At 41.3% G+C, this 27653-nt stretch overlaps 1 protein-coding gene across 2 annotated transcripts; it reads left to right on the top strand.

The window, feature by feature from the left end:
- impdh2 (IMP (inosine 5'-monophosphate) dehydrogenase 2) lies at positions 1 to 27653 on the top strand. 2 transcript variants are annotated; one of them, XM_056272795.1, is made up of 15 exons: positions 1 to 432; positions 3307 to 3355; positions 5892 to 5993; positions 8779 to 8853; positions 9736 to 9942; positions 10461 to 10548; positions 10891 to 11090; positions 13260 to 13350; positions 14539 to 14634; positions 15668 to 15739; positions 21488 to 21631; positions 21768 to 21912; positions 24089 to 24232; positions 25181 to 25264; positions 26157 to 27653. In XM_056272795.1, the coding sequence occupies exons 1-15, from the start codon at positions 335 to 337 to the stop codon at positions 26176 to 26178; spliced, it is 1617 nt and encodes a 538-aa protein (XP_056128770.1). In that variant the 5' UTR covers positions 1 to 334; the 3' UTR covers positions 26179 to 27653. The 2 variants fall into 2 exon arrangements, with proteins under 2 accessions (XP_056128770.1, XP_056128771.1); XM_056272796.1 differs by lacking the exon at positions 15668 to 15739 and having other exon boundaries at positions 26157 to 27650.

Here is a 27653-nt window from a genome sequence, read left to right as displayed (position 1 = left end):
CGTGTCAGAGGGAGCACAGAAGAGGGCATGAGGACGTATCCCGATGAAGCAGCAAACAAACTCGTGTCGATCACTTTTATCTCGCCCTTATAAACAACTTAAAGGCCACGCGAGATAAAAACAACAACAAAGACCAAAACCGTCCTCGATTGATCTGGAAAGGAGACGCAGAGGAGCTCCAACTGACAGGCGTCCGCCAGATAGCCCAGCCCTCCCCCCTCCTCCCTTCTTCGACACTAATAAAGACGCAGAGACGAAGAAAGTTGTCGGGTCTCTTTCGCCATTGAGTTGATTTTGGAAATTAAAAACCAAAAACGGTGAAGATTTGACGGCCATGGCGGACTACTTGATCAGCGGGCAGACCGGTTACGTTCCCGACGACGGGCTGACGGGACAGCAACTGTTCAACGGAGGAGACGGGCTCACCTACAAGTAATACTCCATATTTGTATTACTTGCTGTTCTCTGGCTGTTATGCCACGGGTGAAACTAGCGAAACAAGCTAGTTCGTTACTATTGCACGCTTGCATTCGGCGTTTTTAATCCGTTTTAGCTTGTATTTTAATCTTGAACCCCGCTCTCTGACTAATGGATTACCAACACTGGGTGAATGAATCATGGGATTTTGATTTGAATACTGTACGACTGTAACGTACTGGTTGCTTAACCCAACTCCTGATCAACACTTGTCACATCTGCTTTGCTATATGAAGATATGTATGTATGTGACTGTGAATAAGAAAAGTTTATCACACAGTCGATGCACCTTCTGGTTATTGGGGCATCGTCCACACAGCTGCTCTTCCTTGGTTACATCACATTTTATAGAGAACTGACTTAATCTTTTGTTTGATTGTCAGCATTGAGTAGTTAATATTTACCTCATTACATTGACAGCTAAAAAGAAGGCCAAACTTGTAGTGAGAGACAGCATGACAAAAGTATTTTCTGTGTGTTTTTAATTTTTTTTCTTCCCAATGGGTGCATTAAGTTTTAGAAATTAGCTCTTCACAGGCACAGGGACTGTACTTGCCTCTTGAATAACTTGTCCAAATTTGAAAGGCTGTAAATTTGGAAAGTATTTTACACAATCAGATGTTCTGTCGTACTGTACAGACCTGGAATATTTGCAACGTCTACCTCTTGGTACACTTGATCATGAAGCACATGTCGTGCTGCACTAATGGTATCAACAGACACCCAAGTTCTTTGGCCCTTATATTGCCTTCAGATTGTCTGTTGCATTGCCAAAGAGAATCCAGAAGACTTGAAATAACATGCATTTGTCAGAATGCTTAATATGCAAATAGATGTCATTACTCTAAAAATAAACTGTTGTATCACATCATTAACATGATGGTAAGGTCCTTTTGAAACCATACAACAGACTTCGGCAACAGTCTCCTAACTCAATGAAAGAGTTTCCTCATGAATTCTTGGAATGTGTTTGTCGTTCATGACATAAGGGCACCGCCATGCATATGTGGCTGACTGTCATTTTGTCACATGCACAGGCAAATTTCTCCAACGTGATGTGTCTCTTTCTGGGTCTCTCGTCCTCAGTGTTCTGTCTCTGTCTTGCTGGGTCTCTCTTGTCCTCTCTCTCCCTATAAATGGGAATGTGGGTCCACATAGAGGGGTGCGCATTCACTGGCACTCCGCATGGATTGACAAACTGAGTATTGGAGAAGTACTTGGCAGTCACACTTGGACATGCGTATACATGCATGTTTTTCAGAGTAACATAACACCCTGTGAGTTCTCCTGACAAAGATAATTAGCACACAAGGTTCCTCTCACCAGTCATTTTCAGGGGCGGTTTACCTCACCTGCCTTGTTTTTCTGTTTTTGGACCCAAGAAACATTCTGCCAGAATGTATTTAATTGTATTTTCATTATTTACAGAGCTGTAACCTCAGAGTGTCATCCTAAAGTATCCTTTTCATAGTTAGTGTATATTAGTTTATTTTGCATTAGTGAAATAAACATATGAATTTTCCTTAGGTACTCATAGGTCTAGTTTTGGTTTACAGTAGTTAATGTTGGTAGTTTAGTGTTATAATTTAATATCTAGCTCTGTATGTTTTGTCCCTGAAATGGGGTCTAGTTACCATCTGAAATTAAAAAAAGACTAATCTGGTCTCTGTTTGTCATTTGGTTCAGTTATGTTTCAGTTGTCATAAGAAACCCACTAGAAATGATAAGTGTTAATCATTACCACACAGCTGTTAAATATTAGAATTTCGGTTAAGTGGCACCTACATTGGGGTAGAGTTACGGTGCTTGACTGAAGAGTGACATTTAATTGCTTTTGATGCTTTCCAGCAGTTTTAAAATTACCAAATAGCACAGCTGCTTAAGGCCTAACTTTCTATGATTTTGAGTCTGCGTTAGTGCATGTTATGTCTGTCAGGACTCAAGACTACATTTTTCAATTAGTAGCACTGGCACATAAGTTATTCGCACCAAAAATCTTTGAGTGATTGCGACTCTTGACTTTTTTTTTCATCACTCTTAATTGCATGCATGCATGCCATATTATTACCGTTTGTTGGATTTACAGACAACCAGAATTTCATTACAGTATTTGTTTTAATTTTTTTTGAATGGCATTTCTTGGAGATTTTGCATGCCTTATTAAACTTATCATATCTGTTCACCACTTCTTGGTGTTGAAACACTGCTGGGAGGGGGGAAGCTTCTTGGCATTGCATGTGGTTGCATGGTCTTGTTAGGAAATTTGAGTGTGCTATGGGATGCACTAGATGGTGGGGCATTTTTTCTTACTGAAAAACTAGTCTTTTGTAGGTCTACACTTCATTGTGAACAGACGCGGTTCCTTTCGCAGTGAGCGACATTTCTTTGCACTCTAGCTTGCTACTTAGTTTGCACTGCTTAACGTTGTCATAGTTAGGTATTTTAAAGCAAGGTGAAAAATAAGGCATGCAAAGTTAGCCAGCTGTTTGAGCCAATCATGTTTTTTTGATATTGGAAAAAAAAAGATCAGACCAAAGAGTAAAATCACTTTGATGTGACTAAAAAGTGCACATCTTTCTAAGTGCGAATGCACGTACCTAGCATTTGCACTTCACCTACAGGCAAACCTGATGTCACACAAAATATAGCTTGCAAAGATTTTGGTAAATGTGGGCTTATACGTAGTATGTGCTCGTATGTTTGGAGTATGCCAGACAAAGGATTGCAGACAGCCCATCTGCTTACATGTAGTATGTGCCCTGTATTTCAAGAAAATGTGAACGACTTAACTTTTTTTAATCTATCTCTCTCTTGCTCCTCTGTCTGTAGTGACTTCTTGATTCTGCCAGGCTACATTGACTTTACAGCTGACCAGGTGGTAAGTAGTGATGTAGTTGGATGTTTTTTTTTGTTTGTTTTTTAGTATTTTACTAATTTACATAATCTGATGAAGCTACTTGTGGTAGTCACTAACTAATCTGGAAGATCTGAGATGGCTGGTTTACCTGTGATACCTGGAACCATTTTACGTCATGTGTTTACTGCACAGCCACAGAAGAATGCAAATATTAATGAACTTCCCAAAGATCATGCACCATGTCCTGAACACAAGGGCGAACTCTGCAATGTAGTTTTTGAAAGATATGTCAAATGTAGGAAAGATGAGAGAGAGAAAATAGAAGCAAACACAAAGGGCCAGAATTGTCAATTTTGGCTAATCCAGAGAAAAAATAGTATAACCAGTAGTGAGGGATTTGAAGTGCCAAGAAAGTGGGTGGAGAGAAAACTGAACTGCAACTTTGTTGGAAGCACAGCCACTAGGTATGGTCAAATAATGTTTTGAGGAGACCACAGGGCAAATAGTGAAGACTTCAGGTTCAGCACATTATGTGCTGACTATTAACGGCTCTAGACATCTTCTCTTGGGAGGGGGGGGGGTCTCTATCAGATGATTTTATCACCTGAGGAAAAACAGAAAAAAAATTTCACATACAGTTTTCAAATAGAATACAACATATTTAAACCAAAAACAATCATATGAAACTGACCATTTGAAAAGCATTTTAATTGGAATCTCTTGCTAAATTGTAATTGTCATGGAGGCAATGGATTAAACCTATGGTAACGCCAAGAAAAAATGGAATCAAACTTACATAATGTTCATATCCCGTATGTAATACAGATATGGGTGTTCTTTCGTTGGTTTACCATCCTGGAAGTGTTTTCCACACACCTTGAGAGTGGTAAAGAACAATGAGGATGAGTAGCAAATACCACCTAACTCACAAAATATTCTCCACTACATTACTGTAATTTGTGTTTCATGTCAAAAATTGCTTTGCACCAATCAACTTAAAACCCACACTTGAAAATGCCACCCAGGGGCGTCCTGGTAGCGTAGTGGTCTATTCTGTTCCCTACCAATATGGGGATCGCCGGTTCGAATCCCCGTGTTCCTTCCGGCTTGGTCGGGCGTCCCTACAGAAACAATTGGCCGTGTCTGCAGGTGGGAAGCTGGCTGTGGGTATGTGTCCTGGTTGCTACACTAGCGCCTCTTTTGGTCAGTTGGGGCGCCTGTTCGGAGGGGAGGGGGAACTGGGGGGAATAGCGTGATCCTTTCACGCGCTACGTCCCCCTGGCGAAACTCCTCACTGTCAGGTGAAAAGAAGTGGCTGGCAACTCCACATGTATTGGAGGAGGCATGTGGTAGTCTGCAGCTCTCCCCGGATCAGCAGAGGGGGTGGAGCAGAGTTCGGGATGGCTTGGAAGAGTAGGGTAATTGGCTAAGTACAATTGGGGAGAAAAAGGGGGGGGGATGCCACCCAAGTCTTCCAAACAAGTACAGAAATAATGTTACACTTTTGTAAAACTTGTCGATTTTCTAAATTAACTCAGCTAATTGATGACAACCTTTGCATAAAATGTAGACATTATTGACTGCCAGCCAAATAACAGTCACTCCTACTAAAAATAGTGCTGCCGGACACCATTGTATGTGTTCTGTTTGTGATGCCGACTGGATGAGTTTACTTTGTGGTCATTAGGTTGCCCTACTTAGAGCAACTAAAGTTATATTTCACAATATTGCCACAGTTGGTAGATTGAGTTGAGATATTCTGTGCGACCACCTCAGCCCCTAGATGTCTTTTTAGCACGCTTACGTTGGCTAGCTAAGTGATCTTTATTTAGCTGACGTTGTTTCACCATGTTAGGCTAGGCAGCTGCATGCTTGTCATTGTGAGATGAATAGAGATTGACTACTGTTAACAAAACCTACCATGCTGTTGTTACTGGGGACAAAGTCCTTTCTTTTTATATTCTTTATCCACTTCTGATGAATCTCTTGGTCCTCTGCCCACCCGGCGAATCTATGTGAAGAGTATGGTCTCAGACAGGGGTACTCTTCATGAAGTAAAGGCTTGTGTGATTCGCTTTTAGTTTTTTTTTTTTAATTTGAAGTTTGCCACTACTGTTGGAGAAGCTGAGGAACTGCGCAGGTTCTTCCGAACTCCTTGATATTGTTGTCAAAAGTAATGTTACATAAAAAGTAAAGGTATAAATAGAAAATTGTACACTTTTTATGACAGCTTGCATTCACACAAGCGCATATTGTAGGGACATGCCTCCGGAGTGATGGTGACTTGTTTACCTCTGGTACTTCCCCGGATTCATGTATAGTTCTTCTCCACTCCTCAGGCATTCTTTCACTTTCCAAGTTTGTGTTAAACAGTCTAGTTAAACGCAGCAAACAGGACAACTCAGAGGCTAAATCATTGTCAGATTGGCTAAAACTAACACGCTGGTCTGCAGCATTGTTGATAAACAAATTTAATCATATTTACTGATCCATGAGAACAGCATCCTCAGCATTGATTTGTAAATGTGAAATATACTTGTCTTTTTCCCCTGTCCAGGACCTGACCTCAGCCCTCACAAAGCAGATTACCATGAAAACCCCCTTCGTCTCCTCTCCCATGGACACTGTCACAGAGGCCAACATGGCTATTGCTATGGCAGTAAGTATGACTGCCAACTGTGTCACAATTTTGCTTGAAAAAATACCAGTTAACACTAGAACAACCAAGGCTGTCATTTTGACAGTTTGGATTTTCAAAGTTTAATAACTTTGTGGGGAAAAAATGACACAGACTTGATGCTGCGTAAGTGCTCCTAAAATTGCATATATTTGCATTAAAATGAGTTTTAGATCAATTGCACACAAAAAAGTTATAAGATCTACCTAAAAAGACCATGAGCCATCAAAAAGGTGGCTCGTAATTTGAATGTGATCATGTGCGTCACGTCACTATTTACGACGTGTGTTGGTCGCATCATTTCCTTCGCGAAGTTCATTGCTGTCCTAGAAACACACTAGTGTTCTCCAGTGCAGAGTAATAGTCTAAACTTGATTTTTGATTATTGCCAACATGTCTGGTTACAGACACCATTTCTGATGCACCATGACTACAACCGCAGCATTGCAGTATTTACAGGCGTTGGACAGTGACCATTTTAAATTGTTTGAAAAATAGTATTAAAGTTGTTAAAATGTTAATTTTGGTGTCAGTCGTTTCTTAACAGACATGCTAACATATGTAATGCATTAATATCTCAATTGGGTATTTATCTTGACATTATAGAGTTTAAAAACCGTGGGCCGTCATTTTGACACAAAAACACAATGGTACCAGCTGCTTTTTGGCTGAACCAGGCCAGAGGGCCAGCCCTACAAACACGAATGTCGCTGGCTGACTGACTGACTGAGCGAACATGTTTGACACGATTGGGCCGCTGGATAAGGTGACCAACAACATCACTGAAGTTACACAATTGGTCAGCCGAGAGGCATGAGGAAGAGCACAAAGTTAAAGCACCCCAAATAATAATCACTCTGACAAAACACTCACTGGCAAATTAAAAAAAAAAGGATTGTGCGGCTTTTGCGGCTGCTAAACCTGCACAAATAAGACAAAAACAAACCGTGTAATTCTCAAAAGCACCTGCAAAGGGTGTAATGCACCCCTAACTGCACTGCCAAGCAAATGGCGTCAGTGCTCTGGTGCTATTTGCAGGTATTTAAATTAGGTAGTATACATACATTTGGTGCAAAATTGGCCCCTTTCTATGCAAATGAGACTCATTGCAAAAAAAAGTCCAATTCACAAACACCAGCACTAATAACCACACGCTGTTAAAGTGAATTATTTCACCCAGACTTTCCAGTGATCATGGCAGCAGTGATGGTAGCCAGGCGAAGGCATCATCATGCCAGGCATATTCGTGGGTGGATATTTCGAAGGAGAATATCAGTGAGACTGAAATCATTTGCAGATAAAGGTTGCCAGGTCTAACAATTCTTGCTATACGTGATGACATCAAGGATGACATTGAGACTGCCAACTATGTTGGTGCAAAGCCACCATTTATACTTTGCCACATGGATAATTGCAGTCAGATACAAATTGCACATGGCTGTAAAATTCTGTGGACGTGTTTGCGCTGTAATATCATTAGCACAATATCTTTTGTGAGTCGAACCAGAGAGCGATTGCAAGTGATGCGCAATTCATGGTGCCATCAGCGGCCGCAATCAATTCTTTGTGATTTCACTTGTCAATACAGAGCAAGTCTTGGGGGGGGGGGGGGTGAGACATCCGCAGGTAGAAACAGATTAAAAAAGGAGGATGGGTTGTTAAATAATTAGAATAGTTCTAATTACAATTAGACTCAGTTCTCTTTCAAATCAAACACCCCAAGAATGGGAAGTATTGTTCTTGCAACTACATTTATAACCTTTTTTGGCTGGACTGCAACATCAGGACCAACCCTACATATGCGGATGTCTGTGAGTGAGTGACTGAGTACCTGATTAAGTGATGGAGTTTCACCATTGGTCGGACGGCCGAGTTGGAGTTTTCCCATTGGCCGTTGCTCTTTCAGAATGAATCAGCGTGAACAGTTTTCTGTTGCGTCATCAGCTGTTCATGGAACCGATGTCAAAACAGCTGCTTTTTAAATGTAGTCGTGCAAAAACAGCCAATTAATAAATGTATTCGTTGCCCAGCCAAATGCTATGTTGTAACCTAGTCTTGTTTTTTTTTGTTTTTTTACTCGAACATGGCTTAACCATGTCATGTGGTATGCTACCTCAGTACACTTTAACAACAAATATTACTGGGACCAGTACAGAAAATTGCAGATGAACATTTAATATCCAGGTATTCACATTACAGACACTACACCTGCTTACTGCTACTGCTTACCCATATAACAAAATGGCCATAATTTTGAACATTGACCATACATGGTCCAGCCATTTACTAGGTTTGACCTAGTTTTGTATAGGAGACGGTACTAACAAAGACACATTTGCAAATACATTATAATATACAATTATTAGGCATATAGAACAACAAGGCAACTGTCTCATAGGTCACATACAGTTAAGGAAACCTAAAATTACACACATCATAGTTGGCCCAAGATAGCGAAACTACATCTTAGGTGCAAGCATCATAATTTCAATAGGCTGTAAAAAATGCCATATCATTTGGCCATTAAAAAAACAGCATCAAGTACAAACATGTATGCCATGTGAAATATATAGATTAACATATACTGGCATGTTATCATTAATCCCAGTATATCAAAGAACGCCACAACCAAAAGAACACGAGATTGCTACCATTTAGTTGTTCTATCTGTGAAAGTAGTTAAGGACATGTTTGCACACTCAGACACTTAGTGCATTAACACACACACACACAGACACACACAGATTAATTGTTTGTCTTCCCACAGCTAACAGGTGGTATTGGCTTCATCCATCACAACTGTACACCAGAATTCCAAGCCAATGAAGTCCGGAAAGTCAAGGTAGCCAAGATGACGTCCCTGCTCATTCTCCACCTCTCTTTGTCACTGTCTAATCCTCTCTTGTTTTCTTCCGTTTTTCACAATTATCTTCTTTTCTTGCATTTGCTTTTTTTGCCTTATTCCATTTTCTCTATTTATTTAGCCCCCTCCCCTCGTTTTAACAACTTTTACATCTCTGTGAATGTGCTCATTCATCCAGGTCATGGTTATCCAAAGGAGTTGAATCAAGTGCAACTGGACTTGGTATCACTTGATTCAACTCCTTTGGATAACTTTTACATCGTCTCCCGTGTTTTTGTTTTCATCAATCTTATGTTTTTTGGCTTTTGTATTTTTTTTTCTATTTCCATGGCATTTTCCTGTCTTTTGTTTTTCATTATCTTCTCTTTCCACCTCTTGTCTCATTTTCTTTCTTTCCAGTCCAGTTGCTGCCAACAGTTTAATTTTAGTAAAGTCCCATAGATGTCAGCAATCTTTCTCCACCCTCTGTAATGTGGGGCAGTTAAACATCTAGTAGATATTCCTGAGCCTAAAACTTTTCCTTTGCCTCCTCCTTGACACTTCCTCCTCCCACCCCTGCTCGTCTCTTTTCCCTGATCCCCCTGTCCTTGCCCCTCCCTGCACTCGTCCATCATTCTGCCGCTCCACTATTTTCTCTTCCATGTTGTCTCCCTATCTTTCTCCTCTTTTCTGACCCCCCCAACTAAACACACACACCTCCCCTTTTACTCCTTTTACTCCCTTACCTGTCTCTCTCTTCCTCTGCCACAACCCATGATATTTCCAATTGTTGTTTCGCTTTGTTGTGCTCGCTTGCTTTCCCATGTCTTTCCCTTTCTCCAAACCCGCCCTCAATCGTCCTCGTCTCCCCACCCCCTCCAGCGTTACGAACAGGGCTTCATCACGGACCCTGTGGTGATGAGCCCCAATGAGTGCGTGCGGGACGTCTTCCAGGCCAAGGCGCGCCACGGCTTCTGCGGCATCCCCATCACCGACAACGGCCAAATGGGCGGCAAGCTGGTGGGCATCATCTCCTCCAGGGACATCGACTTCCTGAAAGAGGAGGAGCATGACCTGCCACTCAGCCAGGTAGAGGGGCAGGGCTTAAAGTCAAGAAGCGGACACAGTTGTGGTCGCAAGAGTTCAAACTGATGGTACCAAACAATGTAAAGGTTGTTTATTATTGTTTACTGACCCCCTCCCCCCAAAAAAAAGTAATTCTTGTTTTTGTAATTTTAATAGGAGCAACTGTTTTTCATAGAGTGTAATCCATCTAATAATCCCTTGTTTTGTGGTACTTGTTCATTGTGGCGTTTTGGAATAATATGTAAAATATGATTCATCTGAATGGAATTTAGTGATTTCTCTGTACAAGCCCGAAGAAACCTTATCTTAAAAGAAGAATGGATAGTCCACTTGCCTTTGTATATTTAGACTGGAGGACAGCTGGGAGGGAGACAGAGTGGCGGTGAGACAGGAGAGAAAGATTCTGGTGGGATTAGCTCAGAGCCAGCAGGGGTACACGTTTGACATAACCGCTTGACTATTCCTGAGCGTATACATAGACACCTTTTGTCTCTTGTTTCTGTGTCCTGCCCTCTTTCAAGGTGATGACAAAGCTTGAGGATTTAGTGGTTGCCCCTGCTGGAGTGACACTCAAAGAAGCTAATGAAATCCTTCAGAGGAGTAAGAAAGGTGAGGAGAGTGTTGTACTTCACGTGTATGGAAAAACCATTTTGTAGTACATGAGGTTGTCTTCATGTGAAGAATAATGTTGTGGCTAGAAAATGTTAAAACTATTTTCCTCAACCAAATGTGCTTGACTTATACTTAAAATGTCATGTGATGTGAGGTCAATTTAATAGCAAGTATTGTAGATAATGTTTGTAAGGTTTGTGATTAACATTTTGACTCAAAACCACAGATTAAACAATGTCTGTGTTCTCTTCTTTGCTAGTGTCCATAGTTGTTAACATTTCTAGCTTCTTTTTTTTTTTACCGTCTTCCCTGCTTACCACCTGTCCTTCCCTCCTCCAGGTAAGCTGCCCATTGTGAATGAGGAGGGTTCCCTGGTGGCCATCATCGCTCGCACAGACCTGAAGAAGAACAGGGACTTCCCTCTGGCCTCCAAAGACCCACGCAAACAACTCCTTTGTGGCGCAGCCATCGGCACGCACAATGATGACAAATACCGACTGGACCTGCTGGTGCAGAGTGGGGTGGATGTGGTTGTACTGGTATGGGGGACTGTTTTTATACTGCTTTAAACTGGTAGGCATTCAAAGTTTATGCTGGTTTATACAGTGTTTGCTGTGAGAGATTGTGTGCTCACACTGGTCATGTGGGTCCAGTGCGGTGGGAATGTGGTCATACCGGTACAGAGGACTGGTTTCATACTGCGCTTACTTGAAGAGATTTTCTACTTATGTAGTGCCTGCTTCAGCAAAGGTGGGTGAAGTTGGTGTTACTGAACTAGGAGACTGGTTTCATAGTGCTTGATATCATTCTTACTTGGAGAGTTTTTGTGCTTACAGTGGATGTGCTGGTTCAGAGCAGGGCAGAGGTAATCCTACTGGTATGGGCGAATGGTTTTATAGTGCTGTTTGATGGGTAAGACTTGCACCTAAGTTGGACCAGTTGGTGATAAGTGGCACAGATCTTGTCAGACTGGTACACAGGCAGATATACTAGTTTATATTTATTTTGGTGGTAATGAATATATTTTTATATTTTCATTTTAAAGCTGGAGGTCTGCTGTTGCTGCCAAGTGGAATGTATGTTTGCATTGGTCAGACTTATTTGTAAGACTTAAATTACAAGTTTGTCAGAGTGAGCTTTACAAAAACCAATGGAAACAAAAAGAAAATGAGCCACACATTCTTGGTTAGTGGCTACAGACGGAAAACAGCAATCAATGGTGAGGGTGCTGCTGGTTGAAATGTCCAAGGCCTTTGATAGGATGGACCATGCCCAGCTGCTGCAACATCTGGTCAGTAGAACTATGCTGTAGACTTTAAGCCTGGGTACACAGCTACATGACTGGAGCAGGGCAGAGGGTGATGGCAAATGGCACTTACAGTCCTTGGTGAGAGATTACATCTTGGGTCCCCCGAGGTGGCGTGGTCTCACCATACTGCTTCCTCCTACACATGTCCACTTGAAAGACTGTCTTTGACAACACATTGGGCATTGGGTATACTGACAACATAGGACTGTCTCAGGCCATTTCCTTAACAAATATTCATAGTGACACTTAAGTGGCGATGGACGCCCAGCAGCTAGATAAATGGGCTGCTCAATGGAGAAAAATCAGTGGGACTGAGAATCTACTTCACCAGAAACTCACTACAACCTGCTGCTCTGTTTCTCGGGAGATAGAAAGTCCTGGTCATAAACACCACCAAGTACTTAGCCTTTCACCTGGACTCTGACCTCAGTGGGGACACTCATGTTGGAACAGGTAGTGAGGAAAGCCTCTAAACGATTCCACTTTCTTGACTGTTCTAGCCAGACACGGCCTATCCTGCAAGGACCTTGTTACCATCTACGCTGCTGTTGTCAGGCTATGTCTGGAGTATGGCAGTGTCCTTCTGGTGGAGTGCCACAAAAGCCAGGCTGCACTGCTGGAGAGGGTGCATAAAAGGGCCCTGAGGATCAACTCCAGAGGCTGCACCCCACCACTGCAGCTACCATCTCTTGAGAGCAGGAGGGAATGGGCAGCCATTCAGCTGGTCAAAGACATGACACACGCACAACATCCACTCCATGACTTGCTCCCACAGGCAAGAGCAGACAATACAAACAGACTGCTATGGAACAGCAGTGCAGAACAATCAGGGTGAAAGCAGCAGCTCTGCGTACTGCAGTTAGACTACAATGCAGAAGTGAATGGAACAAAAGATGGAGAGCTGAAGTCTCTGGGTCCGTTTTTGTTTTTGTCTCTGTTTGTTTGGTATATTGTTATGGCATTTTAAAATGTCAGCATGGTTGTATGTAAGTGTATGTTGTATTTGTAAATGTATGTTAGTATGAATGTATGGGTGCATGTGTGGAAAGATATATTTCTATTTTTATACTTTTTTGATGTGTAATCACATAGATATATTTCTGTTTTTATTCATTTAAATTCTGCTTCTTTTCAGCTGACTGAGCATGAATACTAATACTAATACAAACTCAAGGATGATAAAAAAAAATAGTTCAATTGAATTTAGGCTAATTTAATTTGATGGCATAAATAGTGTACGATTTACCCGTGGTGCTATTCTTGGCTGAACCAGACTACAAGATGGTTAGTTTCAATATGCACTAGCATATCCTGAGTTCTGAAAGTAGTAGTGATTCTTTTGTTTTTGAGAACAACCTTGTTTTTTTTTTTAACAATACTTTTTCATCTTCTCTTCCAGGACTCATCTCAGGGCAACTCGATATTCCAGATCAACATTATCAAATACATCAAGGAAAAGTACCCACATCTCCAGGTCATAGGAGGCAATGGTGAGGGCATACAAACACACACACTAGGCTCCCCATCACTTTGCTTTATCATTTGAGTATTTAAAAGAGGGGTTGTCTCCTTTGAAAGTGCACAGAAATTGCATTCATATTCACTTATGCCGTCTGTTCCATGCTGGCTTTATAATTGTGATTTATAACTGCTGATGCAAATGCTGCCAGTATATTGATACAAACAAAGATAATACCAAACACACTTCTCTTGCAAAATAGTCCTTTGATGCCCCCCGCTGTTCATGCAAATGCTGCCAGTATGTTGATACAAGCAAAGATAATACCAGACACACTTCTCTTGCAAATAGTCCTTTGATGCCCCCCGCTGTTCACTTGATTATCTGTGGCGATGTTAACTCATCTGCTCCCTCTGCACAGGTTGAAATACAGATAGCAAGCTAATCAAACTTTCCTTGGATTCATTGTCATTTTAGGGGAGATACTCATATGTGTGTCTGAAGAGCTAATCTTTTCATCTTTAAATATTTTATTTTGAACCATCTAATTAGTTTTCAATCTTGTTTCAGTTTTGATATTGTTTATAGTATCTTAATGTTCAAGGATGTTAACACTGATATTCTGGAACGGCATTTATGCTAACGTTAGATTTCTGTTATCATAACAAGACAATCTTGACAGGCACATTCAAATCATGCCCCCCTTAGTTACTATGTCCAATAAACTTTCAAGATGAGCTCAGCTATATTAATTGTTCAGTGTCACCTCAACATGGAAATTAGATTAGGCTGACTATAGCTAACTTACTTTTGAGAAGATGTGAGAGTGCCTGGTGATGGTCTCTTTATTTAGGCCTAGCTTAAAATGTGGTCTTACACAAAACTGAATTCCTAGAAGCCCCTTGTGCAGGTCAGATTTAGCTTTGGTATGAGGCAAATCTTTTAGAGTTTCCCAAACAACATCTTTTCCCCATGTCCCTTTCTTCTAGCTGTGTATTTTTACTAATCTAGCATTAATATAGCATTATCTATAGTGTACTTGGTCTATTTTACATTTTGGGTTGTCAGACGCTGGACAAAGTAGAGATGATTCCTAAACCCTGGTGAGTCAATCACTGTGTCAGTCATTATTTTGCAAATGGTCAGTAATAAACATTTGAGATGTCTACCCCCACCCCTCTTCCCTTTGGTTGCTGTCTCTTATCTCAATCTGTTCCAGTGGTTACAGCCGCTCAGGCGAAGAACCTGATCGATGCGGGAGCTGACGCATTAAGAGTGGGTATGGGCAGCGGCTCCATCTGCATTACACAGGAAGGTGAGTGACTGACAGGCGAACCCACCAATGACACACCAGCCCGGCTTATAACACCCACATTACAGCATTTCATTTATCTGCAGCCTTTTGAGCTCATCACTAGCTGAAGAGATGGAAAAGTAAAAATGGGGTTGGTATCAATTGAGTATATTTAAAAGAAAAAAAAGTCTTGCCATTGGTGTGTGTCAGGGTATCGAACTCCACAGGTGATCATATAATGAAATCAATAACATAATAAAATTCTTGGTTGTGCTTGGACTTTGAATGCTTGCAGTTGTTCACCTGAAGTTCAGAATTCTTTTTTTTTTTTTTAGCTGATTTTAATGTTTGTCATTTTTACTTTTACCACCCAGAATAACTGACATTATCTAGCCATAGATTGTAAAGAAGGGGGGTTGAGCTTAGTGGTTTTTGGCTGTAGTTGCTTGTAGCACGTTTGTCTTTTCAGCTTATTGGGGTGGAGAACATTTGGTTCCAGTATCAAGGAGTTTAGGTTGGGATTGAGGGGTTGTCGTGATGAAGCGTTTCAGATTGGGTGGAACTCTATGGTAGAATGATGAGTATCAAAGAAAATAAATTTTGTATTTGCCAGTAAAATCAGCTGCGTAGATAACATACATTTTCTGTGGTGGTTTTTTTTGTTTTGGTTTTTTTTTGGTTTTGAAAAAAAATAGATGTTTGTTGGATTACTCTATTTTCTGTTTTTCTTTCACCTCATCTGTCCATATTCCCATGATTCCTCATTCAAATCATGGGTTGTGTGTTGCTATTTATGTTTTTTCCTTTTTTTCTGTCTGCCATTGTTGCTTATCAAATTCTCTCTCCATCTTTGTCCGTCCTCGTTCATTTTGTCTCCCCACTCCCACTAAACTTACCTCACTCTCTCTTGCTCTCTCTCGCGCGCGCGTTCTCGCTCTCACGCGCACTCTCTCGCTCTCACTCTTGTCTCCTACTTTTCCCCCATTTTGTGTGTGAGTGTACGTGTGTGTGTGGGTGTGTGTGTGTGTGTGTGTGTGTGTACACGTGTGTCCAGCACCCCTACATGTTCCACCAGCAATAAAGCTCCACAGCCCCAAAACCCCAACCACTGTTACAGGATATTCCAGTAAGTCCCTGCCCCTACATCCCTTGGCCTGCGCTGGGCTCCCATTGGCTCCACTACCACAGTGTGCCCGCCCCCAACTTCACAGCCTGCTGCACTGATCGGTTAACTGCTCTGCATCAGTAGTTGTATTTATAGTAGTTTTCTTGGTTTTTTTTTTTTTCGTTTTGTGTTTTATTTTTATTTTTTTTAAAGATTTTTTTTTTTATTTTTTTATTTTTTTTAGATGGCCTTGGGTGTTTTGGGGTTTTGGATGCTTGTCCCTGTGTTGTCCACTAATCTGTCAGTCATCAGCGTGTCTCTTTTTCCAACTGACCACCAACCAGCCTTTTTAGTCTGATGGCTTGCGATGTCATCAAAATGAGACATACACTCCTTTCGTGCCTGTTTGGATGTATGGTTGGTATTGGCCAATTGGAGACTTGTCATAGATGAGACCATATCCCATATTTACTCGTTTTTATGACGGGGATGTGAGATCTTTTAGAGATCTTTTAGTTTGGTTTTCTTTTCCTGGATGTCTGTGAATGTTCTCATTCATCCAGGTCATGGTTATCCAAAGGAGTTGAATCAAGTGCAACTGGACTTGGTATATATCCGTTTTTCACAGATATATACCAAGTCCAGTTGCACTTGATTCAACTCCTTTGGACTTTCCCTGGATATCAGGTTTTTGGACACACAGCTTGCATCCATTTTCAATGGAGAGTGTTTCCCTGCTCCTCCCATCTTTTTCCTTGTTGTGTTGATCTAATCCCAATCATGAGCTTGTGGAGGATGGGATCTGGGGCTGTTGGCTTTGTTTTGAATGGTGCATTACAAGTGTTTGCTCAAGTCAAGCATGTAGAGACTCAATGGTCAGGCAGGGAGAAAACTATTCCTGTGAACCAGTAATAGGTTCTTGGACTTGGACTGCCTTTATTGTCATTGCCTCATATGCATGTCTCATACATACAGGGGAACAAGATTACGTTTCACATGGACCACAGTGCCACATAAAACAAATAAAACACAATAAATATTTAAAAAAAAGTGCATTAAAAACAGAAATTACTTAACAGACCTAAACATCACAAGCACACTTGACACGGACAGTGAGTAAGAAGGTCAAAAAGTTATCTTGTGGAAAGTGTCAGGCTGTTGAGGAACCTCACAGCCTGTGGAATGAAATTGTTGCATAGTCTGGTGGAGGCAGCATGGATGCTCCGGTACCTAATGAGTTAAGGAAATCTCCCTTTGCAGATAGGCCTCCCTTGGAATTAAAGGTGCAATCCTGAAGATTTACATGCACACAAATATCCATTTTGATGCTTTATCATTTGCGTAGTCAAGACTATATAGCTAATCCACAGAAATCAAAATCTTAAATGGTGTGCAACACATACAGACTTGCTAAATTTTAGGCGCATTGGAGATTCTTCCTCTGTTCCTGAGGTTTCTCCCTATTTTTTTCCCTCCCTGTTAAAGGGTTTTTTAGGGAGTTGTTCCTTATCCGATGCGAGGATCTAAGGGCAGGATGTTGTGTTGATCTAAAGCCCCCTGAGGCCAATCTGTAATTTGTGATATTGGGCTGTACAAATAAAATTGACTTGACTTTACCAATATATACTGTGACATGAATAGCTAAAACTTGGGTTCAACTTTTTTTCTTTTCTTTTTTTTGTCATATGGTGGGGCAAGGAGGTCATGAAATGGCACCAGTAACTCATCTTGAATAGAATTTGAGGCACTGCTTCATTTTTGAATCATTCTCTGGTCAAACACTGCAGAAGTGTGAGTAGATTAGACAAAGACTATCTTGAGTATTTTATATAAAACAAAGTATATTGTTTGGGCTGGACAATTGTGTATATTAATTTATTGTTTCATGGCTACAAAATAGCAGCAGGGTGGCATAGAGCTGAGGGAAGGCGCTACCCATCATTTGGAAGCGTCAGCAAGAATACTCCTTATTGAAGCGGCCAAGATCCAAATTGAGGGGATCTAACAAAATTATACTTTATGGATTCCCATAGGAAAACTATCCCATGGACTAGTTGAAGAATATTTTGCAGTGTTCTGTTTTTGAAAATGGTTTGTATTAATTTTTCAACATGAACAGGAACCAGGATTACCATATATCAAGAAAAAAAGTTTTTAGTTCATTTGTATTCGGTATCAAGAGGAATTATTGTAATTGGAATCGCAGTATTTATCTCAACGATTGGAATCATTTGTTTTCATTATCGGCATAATCTTGCAGTTTTAGCCTCAAATCCCATGAAGTAATTCCTCACATTTACGGAAATGGTGATTTGCCACAAGGCAAGATTAATTGCTAGCAACTGCCTTGGGACAGTGTGATGTAAAAAGATATATTTTGATTTTTTTTTTTTTATCATACTCCTTTTTTACTAATCGCAAATTGTAATCCTGATTAATTTTCCTGGAAGGAGATGGGCGACTTGACAGGTTATAGTATTATAGTACTTGGGGTAATTGTCTTCTGAGGTATCATCTTTTACTTCCTTGTTCCTATTTTCAACAGCCATTTTGGCAGTAACAGCTGTTACCACAGGGCTCCATGCACATGCAACCAAAAATCTGTCAAGTGCGACTAAACATTTTGATTGGTCACACTAGTGCGCCTAAAATTTAGTAGGTATGTGTGTAGTGTTATTTTCCCCCACCCACTTTCTGCAAAGACATCTGCTGCATCCTACTCTGCCTCTGATTGGCTCTGGCCCTGATATTCTTACCTTAACCATCTCACTCCTCATGCCTAAACTTAACCAGTCTAACCAACGAAGCCAATGAGTACTAGCCAATCAGAGGCAGAGTAGGGCGGGTCTTCACAGAATGCAGTTGGGGGGGGGGGGGATTAGGTATGTGTGAGGCTGCGCCCTGTATTCCTTGAGTGATATCAAAACCTTAAAACATACCGGTAATTCAAAATGAAGAGAACTATTGATTATTTGTTTCATCAAGAAAAATACTGCGGTGCCCAGACCCAACGTCATCGGCGGAGGTAACCATTCCACCTGTCTCCCCTGTCCCCGGTCCTAAAATGCTTAATCCTAATGCTTAAAATGTATTATTGCAGCGCCAACAGGCATGGTGAAAACTTTTGGGTGCACCTAAATTAAGCACTGATGCACCTAAATGAAAAAGTTAGGTGCAACAGTACAACCAATGTAAAAAGTTAGTATGGTGGCCGCCCCGGTGGCTCACCTGGTAGAGCACATACCATATAAGACGTAGTCCTTACTGCAGCAGCCTGGGTTTGAACCCAGCTCAGTCCCTTTGCTGTATGTCATCCCCTCTCTTTCCCCTGTCTCTTGACTATCACTATCTAATAATAAAAAATGTTTTTTAAAAAAGGCAGAAAAGGCCCCAAAAAAAAAAACTTTAAGAAAAAAGTTAATATGGAGCCCTGTGTTACTACAACAACCTTGCTTTTTAATTCACCTTGTGGTACATACATTTTAACATCACCTCTTGGGAGTCTCAGCCATGCATGTCTATCAAAAGCTGTTGGTGCATTGTGTTGCTACTTCACAGTCTCTGATAAATGTTCCTTTTTGTCATTGTTGTTAGTGAATTAAATTTCCAGTTTGCCTGATAAGCTGTAGTTTCTGATGAATACAGATGGGCTCTAGAACAGAGAGAGGAAGTAGTAAAACTTGACCCAAGACATTGTTAAAAACTGTCGACTAATTTCCCAATCCTTAAATTTTTGTCATTAAATATCAGTTTTAGAGGGAGCATCGTATTTGAATTCCTCAACATGGATGGAGCTGATGGGTATTTAAATTGGAAAAATTTAAATTGTAGATTACAATAAATGCAGAGGAATTTACATTTTAGGCATACAGTCCAATTCAGATCAAGTTATAGTGAATTAAAAGAATGAGTGTCTATACCTAAATCGCCAGTATAACAGGCAACTAGTAGTAAGGACAGCAAAGTTCAACGCCATAGTCCTCTTTACAACAGGTGGGACATGTGGAAGATACAAATGACTCTTGATGTACTGATTAGCCATTAACTAGCAGGTTGGTAACATTTGCAACCCTGGTCTGTTGTAAAATTTGTCAGAGGTTTTACATGTAGTTTGATGTGTAGGCATAAGTACATATATTTAAGCTTTAAATAATCATCCCCTTTTGGATATTATTAGTTCATTTTTTAATTTAAAAAGTATCAAATTGTTGGGGGGCGTCCGGGTAGTGTACCGGTCTAATCCGTTGCCTACCAACATGGGGATCACCGGTTCGAATTGTCGGCTTGGTCGGGTGTCCCTACAGACACAATCAACTCTGTGCATAACTATAGTCCACTGACTTCCTGTTTCTACTGCAGCGGTCATTCCTGTTTGTTGGCGTGTGCTATTGACAATGGCACATTTTTTGCAATGCCTGCAAGATGTACCATGGATAAATGTCAACGACATGCACAGAACTGTCGACAAACTTTCACCTGCACCTACCAGCAAACAGGTGAAAAGTTTCAAGTTGTACATATCAAGTTACGTCCACAATTCCGTCTGTCCATCCGCTCATCCTCATAATTGTGGACGTAACTTGATATGTACAACTTGAAACTTTTCACCCGTTTGCTGGTAAGTGCAGGTGAAAGTTGGTCGACAATTCTGTGCATATTGTGGACATTTATCCATGGTAAATCTTGCAGGCGTCGCGAAAAATATGCCATTGTCAATAGCACACACCAACAAACAGGAAACTGGTATGACCACTACAGTAGAAACCGGAAGTCTGTGGACTACAGTTATGCACAAAGCCAATTCATAATTTTCAGTCACGTGACTGACGCGGCGGGCAAAACAAAGTTCCAGCATGGCGGCCAACAGTGGAAATTCTGTAAAGCAGCAGCACAGACCTGTCAAATTTCCAACTGTTCCAAGTAACGACTATTTGAATCACCTTACGATAGAAGAAAAACAAAGATATATTAACAAACTACAAGTTTTGGGCACTTGCGATCCATATACAGTACCCGCTGCAGTATTTCAGTCTCTAAAAACAGAGAAGTCCCTGCCAGAGCTCCAATTTGGCGATGTTTACGTTTTTCTTGTGGAGGATTCCTCTACACTGCCACCAGGATGAAAGCTTACAAAAGTACAGACATGTGTATTTTCGTTCTGGATGGGTCAGTAATGCTGCTGTTTGAGAAGTGTTTTGCCCGCCAGTAGGGTGTTCCAATATGAATGTGACTTCATGTGAAAACTATGGATTGGCCGTGTCTGCGGGTGGGAAGCCGGAGGTGGGTATGTGTCCTGGTTGCTGCACTAGTGCCTCCTCTGGTCAGTCGGGGTGCCTGTTCAGGGAGGAGGGGGAACTGGGGGGAATAGCGTGATCCTCCCATGTGCTATGTCCCCCTGGCAAAACACCTCACTGTCAGGTGAAAAGAAGCAGCTGGTGACGCCACATGTATCGGAGGAGACGTGGTAGTCTGCAGCCCTCCCCGGATCAGCAGAGGGGGTGGAGCAGCGACCGGGACAGCTTGGAAGAGTGGGGTAATTGGTTGGATGTAATTGGGGAGAAAAAGGGGGAACCCCCCCCCCCCAAAGTATCAAATTGTTTAATTCACATTGTGTGTGCTTGTGTGTGTGTGTGTGTAATTGAAATAAGACCATGAATCAATCCATTGTCCATTACAAAAGGGAGTTGTGGGAATTCTTGGTTTTTCTGTTGACAATATTGAACACTGACGTTTCCTCTTTTCTCTGCCATTGTTTCTCCCTCTGTCAAGTTCTGGCATGTGGTAGACCACAGGCCACAGCCGTCTATAAGGTGTCCGAGTATGCCAGACGCTTCGGTGTGCCAGTCATTGCCGATGGTGGCATCCAGACAGTTGGGCACATCGCCAAGGCCCTGGCACTGGGAGCATCCACAGGTAGGGCAGTGTCAAACCAGAGCAGTTGGCTTAACTTGTTTTTGTTTTTTTTGTTTTTTTCTCGATTGTTACATAACAGCTCACTCATTTAGTGCTGTGTGAATTTTTCGGAACCTCTCTGTGTGTCTGTGTGCAGTGATGATGGGCTCTCTGCTGGCGGCCACCAGTGAGGCTCCTGGAGAATACTTCTTCTCAGATGGTATCAGGCTGAAAAAGTACCGAGGCATGGGCTCACTGGATGCTATGGACAAGAATCTGGGTTCCCAGACCAGATACTTTAGGTAGAGACACTGACACACATGCTCACATCCATGTAGAGACACAGGTGGATACACACACGCACACTAAGACACTCCGAGACAAGATACTTCAGGTAGACAAAAACACAATGCACAGTACAAACCACACACAAATATGACGGAGTGCCAGAAGAGGGTGTGGGTGGGTGGATGTGTGTGTGTGCGTGCGTGTGTGCACTTGCACCAAAAGTCATTAATCCTTCAAAGGAAAATTCCCTTTTTTTTTTTTTCATCTTCATGGTTTTTGCCATCGGCTCCTGCTTCATAGTGGAGATTTTGGACACAGGAATACTGTGAGATACAGCTTAGCAGCGGTGTCTCACAGGGCAATTTAACACGAGCCTTAAAGATGTCTACTTGACAATAAAGACAAAAAACAAAAAAACTGTGGTTCACTTTCAAATGCATTGTTTGGACTTCTTGAAACATGTTTGATACTGATGTTCTGATCTCAACAATGAAACCAGTAAGTAAAAGGATATTATAAGCAATATGCATGATGGCAAAAACCACAAAAATAAGACCAAGGTTTTAAAAAAACAACCTCGAATTAACTTAAGTAATTGTGTATCTATATAACTTTGTTAAAAGAAACACTCAAAGGTAGGGAAAGTGCTCAACAAATACGGAGCAAAATAATCCAGCGAGTCAAGTAATTTCTTTATGAGACAGTACAAGCCTGTGACTCACTGGATTATATATGTGTGTGTGTGTGTATATATATATATATATATATATATACACTCACTGGCCACTTTATTAGGTACACCTTGCTAGTACCGGGTTGGACCCCCTTTTGCCTTCAGAACTGCCTTAATCCTTCGTGGCATAGATTCAACAAGGTACTGGAAACATTCCTCAGAGAGTTTGGTCCATATTGACATGATAGCATCACGCAGTTGCTGCAGATTTGTCGGCTGCACATCCATGATGCGAATCTCCCGGTCCACCACATCCCAAAGGTACTCTATTGGATTGAGATCTGGTGACTGTGGAGGCCATTTGAGTACAGTGAACTCATTGTCATGTTCAAGAAACCAGTCTGAGATGATTCGAGCTTTATGACATGGCGCGTTATCCTGCTGGAAGTAGCCATCAGAAGATGGGAACACTGTGGTCATAAAGGGATGGACATGGTCAGCAACAATACTCAGGTAGGCTGTGGCGTTGACACGATGCTCAATTGGTACTAAGGGGCCCAAAGTGTGCCAAGTAAATATCCCCCACAGCATTACACCACCACCACCAGCCTGAACCGTTGATACAAGGCAGGATGGATCCATGCTTTCATGTTGTTGACGCCAAATTCTGACCCTACCATCCGAGTGTCGCAGCAGACATCGAGACTCGTCAGACCAGGCAACGTTTTTCCAATCTTCTATTGTCCAATTTTGGTGAGCCTGTGCGAATTGTAGCCTCAGTTTCCTGTTCTTAGCTGACAGGAGTGGCACCCGGTGTGGTCTTCTGCTGCTGTAGCCCATCTGCCTCAAGGTTCGTCGTGTTGTGCGTTCAGAGATGCTCTTCTGCATACCTCGGTTGTAATGAGTGGTTATTTGAGTTACTGTTGCCTTTCTATCAGCTCGAATCAGTCTGGCCATTCTCCTCTGACCTCTGGCATCAACAAGGCGTTTTCGCCCACAGAACTGCCGCTCACTGGATATTTTCTCTTTTTCAGACCATTCTCTGTAAACCCTAGAGATGGTTGTTCGTGAAAATCCCAGTAGATCAGCAGTTTCTGAAATTCTCAGACCAGCCCATCTGGCACCAACAACCATGCCACGTTCAAAGTCACTTAAATCACCTTTCTCCCCCATTCTGATGCTCGGTTTGAACTGCAGCAGATCGTCTTGACCATTTCTACATGCCTAAATGCATTGAGTTGCTGCCATGTGATTGGCTGATTAGAAATTTGCGTTAACGGGCAGTTGGACAGGTGTGCCTAATAAAGTGGCCGGTGAGTGTGTATATATATATATATGTGTGTGTGTGCGTGTGTGTGTGTGTGTGTGTGTGTGTGTGTGTGTGTATATATGGAGCAGAATATCAATTGTTGTTGAGATATATATATATATATATATATATATACACACACACACACACGCATACACACACATAATATAATGTGTTTCTCTCTGTTCCTCTCTCCCTCCTTCCACAGTGAGTGTGATAAGATTAAGGTGGCCCAGGGGGTGTCTGGGGCAGTGCAGGACAAAGGGTCCATCCACAAGTTCGTCCCCTACCTGCTGGCTGGCATCCAGCACTCCTGTCAGGACATAGGAGCCAAGAGTCTCACACAGCTACGGTAATAAACACACACACACACACACACACACAAATGTCGGCCAACTTACAATTCACGAATGTAAAATAACATGAAGTCATTTTTCCATGGAAATGTGTCAAGTTGTAAGTGAACGTTTGAAAAATCCCACAAAAAAAGCAAGCAAAATTAAGGTGTGTTTCCTCTTGCTGGTTTTAAGAGGATACACAATCTTCCATGTGTGCAGAGAACAATAAGAGTGTCAGCAAACATAAACAAATTCTAAGTCGCTCTCGTTTAGGATGATATTACTAGATGATTCATAACCATTAGCTTTGAAGGGCTTTGTGTCCTTCTGGGGTTACACATGTATGTGGATGCCCTGTGACGCATCCACATACACAAATGGAAACGCTCACCTGCAGGTGTGTATTTACACAGTGATCCTGTATAAAACCCAGAGTATATTCTCAAGCATACAGTATTTCTGTTACACCTGAATAGCACTGTATTTATAAAAAAAAAATTTAATACTTGAGAATAAGTGAGAATACTGAAAAGAAGATAGCTGCTATTTGCAAATTTTCTTTTGTGCAGATCTCATGTTCTTTTGATTTTGCATTCTTTACTGAGATATGTATTCCTGTGAACCCTTAGTTTCCTTACCCACATGAATATTCCTAAACAAAATACTGATTCTTAGATAACTTGCCTTTCTAGACGCTCTAAATATACACACTTATTTCTAACATTATCAAAGAAGGTTGAATCAGTTCATCTGGATGTTTTTTGTCAGTAACCAGTGTATCCAGGTGAACTGATTCAACCTTCTTTTATTTTCTTACCTGAATTATTGAGCAATGCATCAAGATATTTCTAACATTATGTTCTCAAATTTAATTTGATATCATCCCCTTGTTGTGCATAACACTATTGATTTTCATGTGTGAAAAACCATATTTCATTCCCCGCTTGTCTTCCTCCTGGCAGAGCCATGATGTATTCTGGAGATCTGAAGTTTGAAAAGAGAACAACATCAGCTCAGATGGAGGGAGGAGTTCATAGTTTGCACAGGTACACACACACACACACACACACACACACACACACACACACACACACACACACAAGAACACAAACCGCTTTATCATGTATTCTTTAATTTACAAAAGCTTAGTATACTTTTGGACATACACAGACATTGGCTTCACATAGAAATGTGCCTCATGGCGTAGTGCTCAGAGCTCCCAGTTTCATTCTTGCCAGGGTCCATACCTTTGAATCCACCCAGTCCACCGAGTTGACTGATTCTTTTGATCTGGCATTGTGGCATGAAACAGCTGTTTCTCAGGTGGAATAGCGATTATCCAATGAGCGCCATGGGAGGGACTAAAGCTGTTGTAAAGCAGCTAGAAAAGCGCTATATAAAATTCAACTTGATTGATTGATTGATTGAAGTGTTAGATGGCATGTCTCTCTATCACCCAACATCATAGGTTGTTTCCACTCTAAAAAAAAAACAAAACAAAAACAACAAAAAAATCACCTGGCAAAACCAGTATGTTGGCATGGCTGTGTGTCAGTGTCGACTTAAAATGACATTAGATTCAGCCGGATGCGTTGGTCTCTAGTGATTGGTTAGGGAAAATCAAATCCCCCTTCCCCACGGAAACCTGTTAAGTGGAGGCAGTGTCAGACTGAAGATGGAAATGGAGTGTAACGACTTCACAATTTTGTTTGATATCAGGCAAGTTTCATTCCTCACTACACAAACACACACTCACACACACACACCAGAACTCTTCAATCACCAACTTCCCCTTTTCCTTTCCACTCTGCCCACAGCTTCTCTCTTGCCATTACAGCAAGTCTCAGGAAGCATGGAGAGAGGGTCATGTGATATCTTGGTTTAACAAACACTTTGATTTCTCACATTTAAAAAAAATGTCTCTGTCTTTTTCCACAGTTATGAGAAGCGCCTGTTTTAAGGAGAAGAAAGTCCTAGTGCCCTGGAGATGGAGAGCTCTACAAGCCAATGCTTTATGCAAATACAGACGCACACTTTAGTTCTCAGAGTACATGCCATAACCTCTCCTTAAGCATAGACACACAACACAGAGTGCTTAGTAAGTGCTCATACAAATGTAACACTAGCTAACCTTTCAGAGAAATGTGCTGCACAGACACACATTCATACTCCACCAAGATCCATCAGTCTTCCTGTCTATTACTCCCTATGCATTGTGTGTATATATTTGTGTGTGTGTCTTTGTGTGTGGGACGGCAAAGCATTTATGAGTCAGAACTTGTGTGATTGAGTCCTCTGATGCCTTTAATGTTGTGATGTAACGAGACGTCCCCCATGTTCAACTCAAGGTGAAAAAAGTGTCATCCATTAAGTTAATAAAGCCTATTTTTTTCCACAAGCTGCTGTTGTCTTTCACACCTGGTAAATTGTTGAGACCATCTGTGTTCTTAGAGGCTTTTTTTTAATCTATTTTTGAAAGAATGGGCTGAAATGGGTTGGATTAAAAATTGTGTGTTTATGTCTATGTATGACTGCACTCGAGCATAAGTGTGCGACATTTGACACTTTATCGCTTCCAGTAAAACCTTCATGTTTTTCATGGACAGCCTCATTTAGACTATCTTGTGAGTTTTGTCATATCAGTCACACTTCCATTAAATTTCACCAAATGTTTCATAGTAGTGCAGGTTTACATGTGGGGATTTCCTCAGCCCTCCAATATTTTCATTTCTAACCTGTCAAAATGATTACTGTATATTAAACACTCCGTCTTCCATGTTGACATCTATAAACTGTCTTTTATTCACATAAATGGCATTTCTTATCAGACATGTCAAATTACAGTACCCCTCACGTATATTTTTTCAAAACTGCATTTAGTTGACCCCATTTCCAACAGAAGTTTATAATGAGCGGGTAGGGTGGAGGTTCAATATCTTGTTCAAGGACCCTTCAGGAGCCGTGGCAATGCATAGGACTGGCCTTGAGACCGATCTGGTAAAGGGAAGTGTCTAACAACAAGGCTACGCTGCGAAATTGTTTCCCTTTTTTTCTTTTGAGAAGTTGAGATCAACATCAGCAGCAAAAAACAAGATGGGATAAAGATATCGCATTAATGCAACTATAAGAATGTTTTATGAACCGATTTTAAAGGTGAAACTAACTCCGGGCAGTTGTTACAGAACTTAATTTCAATAGACTTAATCAGAAAATCTTCAAATCGGATTTACTTTGTGCATATACATTATTTCAGGATATCAGACAGATATATTTCAGGGCGATATTCTCATGAGAAATGTTAAGACTCACTACCAGTAAATGTGACTATAGAGACTCTTTTTCTTAATCTCCGTTTACCGTCCTTGCTGTCTTGGCTTTCATATTCAGTTTTTGTGTTATTTCATGTGAGAATGCCACCAAACTGAATTCCATGTA

The sequence above is a fragment of the Lampris incognitus genome, chromosome 2 (assembly GCF_029633865.1).
Source record: "Lampris incognitus isolate fLamInc1 chromosome 2, fLamInc1.hap2, whole genome shotgun sequence".
Classification (NCBI taxonomy): domain Eukaryota; kingdom Metazoa; phylum Chordata; class Actinopteri; order Lampriformes; family Lampridae; genus Lampris; species Lampris incognitus.
Note: the sequence above shows the minus strand (reverse complement) of the source record. Positions and strands in the feature narration are given on the sequence as shown.